The sequence below is a fragment of the Salminus brasiliensis genome, chromosome 8 (assembly GCF_030463535.1).
Source record: "Salminus brasiliensis chromosome 8, fSalBra1.hap2, whole genome shotgun sequence".
NCBI classification, from domain to species: Eukaryota; Metazoa; Chordata; class Actinopteri; order Characiformes; family Bryconidae; genus Salminus; species Salminus brasiliensis.
The window spans coordinates 41,531,774-41,540,462 of NC_132885.1; the positions used below are offsets into that span (position 1 = coordinate 41,531,774).

At 42.5% G+C, this 8,689-nt stretch overlaps 1 protein-coding gene across 2 annotated transcripts in view; it reads right to left on the reverse strand.

The window, feature by feature from the left end:
* Positions 1-749: 749 nt before the first annotated feature.
* Positions 750-8,689, reverse strand: part of armc8 (armadillo repeat containing 8) — a 17,866-nt gene continuing 9,926 nt past the window's right edge. The window contains exons 11-22 of one of the 2 annotated variants that reach the window (XM_072686618.1): positions 7,378-7,578; positions 6,995-7,090; positions 6,322-6,404; positions 5,489-5,570; positions 5,311-5,397; positions 5,072-5,164; positions 4,834-4,983; positions 4,297-4,392; positions 3,726-3,821; positions 3,237-3,309; positions 2,784-2,877; positions 750-2,071 (exon numbers count right to left, since the gene is read on the reverse strand). In XM_072686618.1, coding sequence (XP_072542719.1) covers positions 2,038-2,071; positions 2,784-2,877; positions 3,237-3,309; positions 3,726-3,821; positions 4,297-4,392; positions 4,834-4,983; positions 5,072-5,164; positions 5,311-5,397; positions 5,489-5,570; positions 6,322-6,404; positions 6,995-7,090; positions 7,378-7,578 — 1,185 coding nt within the window. In that variant the 3' untranslated portion in view covers positions 750-2,037. Of the gene's footprint in view, positions 2,072-2,783; positions 2,878-3,236; positions 3,310-3,725; positions 3,822-4,296; positions 4,393-4,833; positions 4,984-5,071; positions 5,165-5,310; positions 5,398-5,488; positions 5,571-6,321; positions 6,405-6,994; positions 7,091-7,377; positions 7,579-8,689 lie in introns of those variants that run through there. The other variant, XM_072686619.1, reaches the window with a different exon arrangement.

Here is an 8,689-nt window from a genome sequence, read left to right on the forward strand (position 1 = left end):
GAGTGAAAGTAAGAGAAGTGAAGGAGAAAGATGTGAGAGGTAGAGAGCAAATGCGAGAGGTAAAAGAAAGAAAGAAAAACAAAAAAGAGTGAAAGCAAGAAGAGAATAAATAAAGCAATGAGGAGAGTGAATGTAAGTGGTGAAAGAAAAACGCGAGAGGTGAAAGACTGAGGCGAGAGGTAAAAAAGAAAAGTGAAGGAAGCAGAGGCACTGAGCGTGAAAATATGAGAACAGTGAAAGAGAACAAAAATGCGAAAGCTTAAAGGCAAATGAACGGAGCAAAGGCGAGAGGTGAAAGAGTCAGAAGCAGGGTACCCCACAAACAAACACTGACTCAATGTACTTGATTATTCTAAGCTAGAATTTAGCACTTCCAATTCACCCACCATGTTCATTTTTCGGGAGGCGAGAAGACACTGGAGTACCCAGGGGGAACGAGTCCGGGTTGGCACGGCTAAAACACACGGGCGGGGATCGAACCCACAAACCCTAAGTCCCTGGAGCTGTATGAGACAGTCACAGACGTATTGTTTAATGTAGGACATGCTGAGAGAGAGAGAGAGCAAGAGAGCGAGAGAGAGAGCGAGAGAGAGAGAGAGAGAGAGAGAGAGAGAGAGAGGCACTGAGCTCTAGGTGAGTGGACAGTAGAGGAGGTGTATACATATATATTGTAGCTCAGACTGTAGAGGTCACTCTCCAAGCTGGACAAAAGACACAAAGCAGTGGGCAGCTCCATGGCAGAGGTCTGCATATATTTCAATAGAAACATTCACTCTGAAGCTCCAAAAGAGGGTCCGACTGCTGGAGTTTTTTTTTTTTTTTTTTTTTTGGGGGGGGGGGGGTGGTCTGGATAATAAAGGGGGGGAAATAAAAATACAGTAACAACAAAGACTGGCAGAACCCCACCTCCCACCCCGCTCCTTACACCTAGGGTAGGTGGGGTGGGTAGGTGGGGTGTTGGGGTCTTCATATTTTTCAAATTTCCACCATCTGAGGGGCGAGTTTTACAGAACTCCATTAAAAATAACAGTCCGTTGAAATAACAGTGAAACACCTGAAGCGGCTGAACAGCTGAAACCAATCAATCAATTAAGTTGAATTAATACATGATGATTAATCTTAACATTAAATATGAGCATTCCTCAAATCCGATTCAGATCAGGTTCAGTTCAGAGATTCAACAGAATTTCACTTTTATTTTTAGGTTTTTTTTTTGGTACTGTTTTTAACGCATTTCTGATCCGCATTTCAACCCCCGCACAAAAAAGTAGTCCTCACAGCTCTGTCTTTTAGCAGGTTCTGCTCGTGTCTCTCCGAATAAAACCCACTTAGAGGAAAGCACACCAGGAAAAGAAAAAATCCGGGGGAAAATTATAAATCGAGAAAAATATATTTATATATTTATATATATATATATATATTTATATTTATATATTTACGAGGTATGTATCCACAAAAAAAAGCAGTCTTTTTTAAGCTTTGTCTTTCCTAAACAAAACCCCTCTCAAAACAACATTAATAATTAATATGATAATAATTATAATATCAATAATGATGAGTCAGCAAACTGAAACAAGGAGGCGACGCTCCTTCTGACCCTACCCTTAGTCTGTTTAGCTTAGCAGTCCGAGACCGTTCGGCCTCCTCTCGACGGAGTCCAAAGCACCAAAGCCTCCGAAAACCACCAGGTGGCACTGCAGCACAAGCAGAAGAGAGTCTGTTTTTCTTTCAACAAACACGTCAAGTCCAAAAAAAGAGGAAAAAAAAACTAAACAAAAAACTTATTCAGCACAGAAGCCAAAAACGTCTGAAAGCCCAAACCGTCGCTTGGTGTTGCCCCTGGCAACCATGTCTCTAGGTTACGGGGCATATCTGAGGAGTCTCCGAAAGTCAAAAGGTGTCTTGTGCAAAAAAAACAAACAAAAACAAAAAAAACACCAAAAAGCCAAAAAACTCCAAAAAAAAAAAAAAAAGGATCCGTGGAAGGCCAGTCTTCTCCATCGCTCGGCCAGGAGAATCCCTGCCTCTCACTCAGCGTCACGCCAAATACTGCTGCATCGCCGTCTTCGCCCTGAGAGAGACACACAGAGGCAGAAAGATACACATGTCCAAATGTTTGTGGACACCCCTTCTAATGAATGCATTCAGCTACTTTCAGTTGAACCCACTGCCGATGCAGCTGTGAGAGGCATTACCAATAGAACAGGACTCTCAGCAGCAGAGAGCCTAATAATTGGCACCATGCTGGCTAATAATACCAGGCGTGGGCTAGTAGAGGGGTATAAAGCCCCCCAGCATTGAGCTGTGGAGCAGTGAAGGAACGGTGTTCTCTGGAATGATGGATGATGCTCCTCGCAATTATTTTGGAATGTTTTTGAGAGTAGGGGGATGCTCATCCAACATCCTGACATTAATGTTTGTGTCTCTGAATGCAATCAAATCCTCACAGCAATGCCCCTTCAAAGTCTAGCAGACAGCCTTCTGTCTAGAGACAGTGACTCTTCAATACCCTTGATTTCAGAAGAAACAACAAATGAGCGGGTATCCTAATACTTAATATAATATAGTGCATCTCCTAAATGTCAGCTTTTAATGGAAGTCTGTTCATGAGGATTTTGTTCCGGGACATTTCTATTGGTCCATTCATCCAGGAATTCTGACTCAATATAAAGAACTGCCAGATTCACATTATGGAGAAAATGGCACAAATGGAGATGCAATGTTTTTGCATGGCAGGGACAAAAAAAGTGTGTGTGAGTGTAGCTGTGTGTGTGTGCTGTTACCGGTCACAGAGGTTTGGATCTGAGGCCTGGGTGAGTTTGTGTAAAATATCTACAAAACCCATTTCCCTCAACTTGTCCTGCCTTTCCTGTGAACCTGAGCAGGATGAAAAACACACACACACACACACACACACACACACACACACACACACACACACACACACACACACACACAGCTTTATTTTACACACTATAATTCATTTCATTATGTATAATCACTGTTTTACTTTCTAAGCCATTTACAAGCAATAACTTACTAATAACTTAATACAGAAACATAGCTATTAGATAGAGAGAGAGAGAGAGAGACAGAAAGAGAGAGAGACAGAGAGAGAGAGAGAGAGAGAGAGAGAGAGACAGAAAGAGAGAGAGAGAGACAGAGAGAAAGAGAGAGAGAGAGAGAGAGAGCGAGCGAGAGAGAGTCACACAGCGTCTCTAACAGCAGATCCTCACCATCTTCCTCGTTCCATACCAGGTTGGAGATGCAGAAGGTGGCAGCCAGCTGCAGCTTCACGTTCGAGTGACCCTGCAACACATTTTATAGGACGTTTGTTTTCCTACAATATATATATTTATATACATCATATTTTATAGGATAGTTATTTACTTAAAGATTATATAAAATATACATTTCACTGTAACTGTAATCACACACAAATCAATCACAATTACAGATTACTATTGATTATTTTAATTACATCATTTGCAATAATAAGTACATGAATAATATAATTATATTCATTTTATATGTTTATCTGCCACAACACTGCTTTTATTTTACTGTAAAAACTGATACAAGTTGAAAAGGCACTGCCTCCATAGCAAGAGCTATTAATGATAATAATAAAATTATTATTATTATTATTATTATTAACAACAACAACAACAATAATAATGGCAGTGTATGATAATTAGACGTGTCTGTAAGTCCGGACGTTGTACCATGTAGTACTTGACTTTCTGGAGCATGTCATCATTGGTCATGATGAGTTCTTTGGCCGTGTTGCCGTCAGCAATGTTGGCCAGGATACACAAAGTCTGCAGAACAAGCATTACATTAAACACACTCCATCAAGCCTTTAGAGACATCACAGGTTACCTTAATAATACTGTTATTAATAACTATCTGGATTACACTGTTTTACTGTAGCTGCCTTAATAACTGGTAATAAAAGAAGAGCCCCCCAAAACCAGCCAACATCCACCTACACAGCCTACAGCAGTTTAGCTCCACCCTGTCACACTCAAGTTATAAGGAGTGTTTCAGCCTGGGCTGCTTTTTAAATAAACACAGGGGCCAGAGGCCAATCAGAACAGGGGTTATTTACATCTTTATATCATTATGTATATCATTTTACAGGGAAAAGAAACATTTATTATGATTTTTGTGCATAAAACCTTACTGAGAAATACATAACACAAGGGGAAGAAGTAGGATATGGGCCTTTTAATGAACAGTGTGTGTGTGTGTGTGTGTGTGTGTGTGTGTGTGTGTGTGTGTGTGTTTTCTCACCTGCTCTTTGACCTCTATGCTGTGCTCTCCCTCCAGGATCAGTGTGACCGCCTGCATGATCTGCTTCCCATGCGAGCTCATGATCTGGTCTATGTGCTATCAGAAATATAGAGAGGATTAACGTGTGTGTGTGTGTGTGTGTGTGTATGTGTGTGTCTGTGTGTATTAGGGTTAATAATCTGCCGAGACCATCTGTCATTCACTGAAACCACCAAAAGTACCCCCCCCTCCACCCAACACCATCCTCTGAGGTTGCTTCAGTTGCAGCTCAGAGTGGTCTAGTGCTGCCACTATTATCAGAGGATCGCTGGTCATACTGCCAGCCATCGACAGCCGAGGCCCCGGGACAGCCTGTCTACCCATCCCCTCTACAGGCACCCTCCAGGTCGTGTTGGTTGGCTGCCCGGCGATGTTGCATTGGTTGCAGCGGTTTGACTGTGTGCGCGTCGGAGTGGGCGCTCTCACTAGTATCGGGGGCATTGCGTGTGTGCAATATTTCGGCCAATCCTAGCTTGAGTTTGCGTGTGTGGGCCTTACTGGTCTCGTGGAGAGCAGGTTCCGCAGCAGGCCGAGTGTCTTCATGAGCACGTTGGTGTCTGGATCAGAGAGAAGGCGGAAAAGCTGCTCCGTCCCGAGAGCCCTCATGATCTCCACCTTTACCTTCTGATCGGCCTGGAACGCCATGTTCTACACACACACACACACTTTTTACACAATCACGCCGTCTTTACACAGACGCTCAGAGAAAAGTGTCCATTCGCACAGCAGCTCTTACCATAAGAGCCCAAATGCCGTTGACCCTCAGTGCAGGACTGTCGCTTTGCGTTAAGCTGCATAGTAACTCGATCACCCCCGACTCCAGGATGGGCTGCACACACAGAGACAAGAGCAACTCTAGTCACAAAACAGTGGACTGAAACGGTCATATCAGTTCATAAACACACATTAAATATATGTGTGTGTGTGTGTGTGTGTGTGTGTGTGTGTGTGTGTGTGTGTGTGTCCATCCCTTACCTCCTTGCTGGGTGAGAACTCCAGTAGTAAGTTGCATAGTGTTGAAGAGGCCATAACCAGCACCTCGTCTGGGGCGTTCTGTAACAACTACACACGCAGATCACGTCAGCAAAAAGCCCTCGCTTCATACAGCGTGATCAACAGCAATTAAACAGCGGCCAGAAATAAAACATCTGACCTTCATGAGCGGCTTCCACACGGCGTGGTCATGGAAACTCGTCCTCAGCTGCTGCACGGATCGCGATAAACTGTGGAGACATCTGCAGAAAGAGAGACAGACAGGAAGAGAGGGAATCATGAGTTTTGACAACAAACACTACTGTAATCTACTACTGTAGGTTAATTAAGATAAAAACAATAATCTAAAATATGCATGATGTGCATTATGACTAACAATAGCTCATATCAGGTCAATATTGGTCATATTAGACCCCAATTTGATGAAGCCAGCCACCGCCTCTTTTCTAACTGCCGTCAATGTGGCATCACCGGTCAGCCGACGCGCTCGGAGGAAAGTGCCAGGTACCGAGCGCCGATACGTCAGCTAACAGACGCCTGTGCCGGCCAACGTCGCTTTAAGAGTGATGTGACAAAGGGGAGAGAGAGCACCATCTACCCACTCAGAGGGAGCACAGCCAATTGTGTGCTCTCTGACTCTGGACACAGGGTTTGAACCGGGTCCGGGGGGTAAATTATTTTTTTGATTTAAAAGTTCATTTGAAATAAACGTTAAACTAGAAAAGATAGATATAGCTGTGTAACATAATTTCAAATGATTTCTAAAATATAAAGAGGTAATTAATGTTCAAAAATTCCAGAATTAAAAAAAAAATCAGGTTATATATATATATAAATAATGTGTTTTTAAATATATATTTATAATTTATTTCATCCACAAAAATATGACTGTATAAAATAATTATTACTATAACAAGTGTAACAATAAGAGTGTCCATAGATCAAATTTTGGGGCAGCCAGACACGTCACACTTGGAAGAAGGAGGGAGATACCTGACGGCGGCTAACCGGACCTTTATGCTGGACTCGGAAAGGCCGCTCACTATCCTGTCCATCATGTTCTCCGTCTCTGTGATCTGCAGGAAGGGAAAGAGAGGGTTCTTCATGGCGTCCTTATTAAAAAGGTATTGGTTCTACACAAAACACTCATTACACTGAACATTGCGTTTGGAGGCTTGAATGGTTCACTTGCTGATTGGAAAGTTTAGTTTATCTAACCAATTAATCAATCAATCAACCCATCACCAGTGGGACCGGTCTGGCTCAACTGGCTCTATAATAAATACAATTAAACGGAGACTGGAATCCCAAGAAAAGACCTCTAGTGGATCAACAAGGAACTGCACTTAAGTGTGTAGGACAACTAGTCCTGGTGCCAAGTCACTCCACCGGAATTTCCTGTCCTCCATCACGTGCCTCATTTTACTGGTCAGCTATAGGCCAAAACCTTCGTTGTGTCCTGAAATGTGCCCTATTCACTACATAGTGCACCACTTTGAGGATCTGGCATTTTCTAGTGATCCAAAAAACCTTACTACCGGATTTTCAGTGCCCTCATCAATCCCACAACGCATGCATTATATATTGCATACTAACGATGTACACTAAGGATTTTTTGCAGGTAGGGGAGAGTGAATAGGGGACAGCTCTTGAGTAGAAGGGTCACCTTTTTCCTAATGTCCTCATCGTTGGACCCCAGAGACGCATAGAGCTTAAAAGCTGCTTGCCGGAGTTCATGAGCATGCTTCAGGTCATGGTCCAGCTAGAGAGAGAGAGCAAAAGTAAGAGAGAGTAAGAGAGAGAGAGAGAGCGAGCGCAAGAGTAATAGAAAGAGAGAGAGAGAGAGTCTGCCAGCATCACTGTTGCGTCTTCACTGCAGCCGCCTCCGTAATACAGAAATACACACGTCTGTGTTAGTCACGCTATTTATGATATGAATGATTAATGACGTCTTTAAATGGTGACCTTCAAATGTCATTGAACAGATAAAATGATCTGATGACTGCAGGTAGGTGTGTGTGTGTGTGTGTGTGTGTGTGTGTGTCTCACCCTCTTGATGTCAGTGATGGCGCTGACTGAGCTGGGGTATTTGAAGTAGTCTGCTAGCATGGCCACCAGGTGGTCGGTGACGCTGGCTATCCGCTGAAGCTCCACATCCGGCTCCATCAGAAAGGCCAGCGTCTCCGCCCCCTCCACCCGCTCCTCTAATAACCGGTCTTTACTGCACATCCGCACCAGGCACGGCAGAGTCTGCTCAAACACGCAAAATAAACAAGAGATCAGACCAGACCATCACACTGCAATCATATCAGGGTCTGAAGAGAACGCTCACGACCAGTCTCTGATCCCAGATCAGCTCAGTGTTTGGGCGATGAGTACTGTGCTAAACGCACCACCGTCCCCTTCATTCTTTGGATTAATGGCCTTCAGTGTAAAACCCACTGATTTACGGCCATCTATAAAACTCTACTTGGTTATTCGCCCCCTAATTTACGTGATCTACTTCAACCAGAAACTGGGACACACTGTATTACACCTGGTCTTCTCTTTACATCAAGTCAAAAAACCCGAAATCCAGTCCTGCCCTGGTTTTTATTTCCCTGCTGCTGAGAAACAGTAAAATAGGCAATAAATAAATAAATAAATAAATAAATAAATAAAAATAATTATTTGCATTAGCAAGTTTCCAAACAGGTGCAACCCCTCGTGCCATTTTTACTAGGGATCTGACCTGGATCAAATATGGGTCAGACATGACCTTTTCAGAACTTTTTTGAGAAAAACAACAAAACGTACAAAAATAGACGTAAACTTTTCTTCCTGTTTAGGAACCGCAATTATCCCAGTATGCTCATCTGTCTAAATATTTTATTAAATATATATGATAAAATATATAAAAACATAAGACTAAATCAAAACAGACATTACGTATATTTGTTATTATTATTATTTAAGTCTATTTTATTTAGTTTTATGTTTTTCCTCTTGAGCTGAACATTTTATACTATTCTTAGTATATATTATTATTTTATACTATAACCGTTATGAAAGTTGTTCTGTGTTGTGGAATCGAAAGGTTTATTTGTCACACGCAGTCACACAATTACTTCTGCATATGTAATTGCTGCTGTGGAATTTATGTTTATTCCCACACCGATTATAAATAAGGCTGTATAACAGGGCACGGTGCTTGGACCCCGATGATTGCCGCTTGTTCACTCTGTCAGAGGCTGTAACGTTCTAATGTAATTGACATGTAATAGAAGCCTCTGTACACTAATAAGCGTAGTGCTACAGAGCTACAGCGCCAATAAACATCCCTGTGGTTTTGAAATCGATAAATGAACTGTGCCTGCTCTGC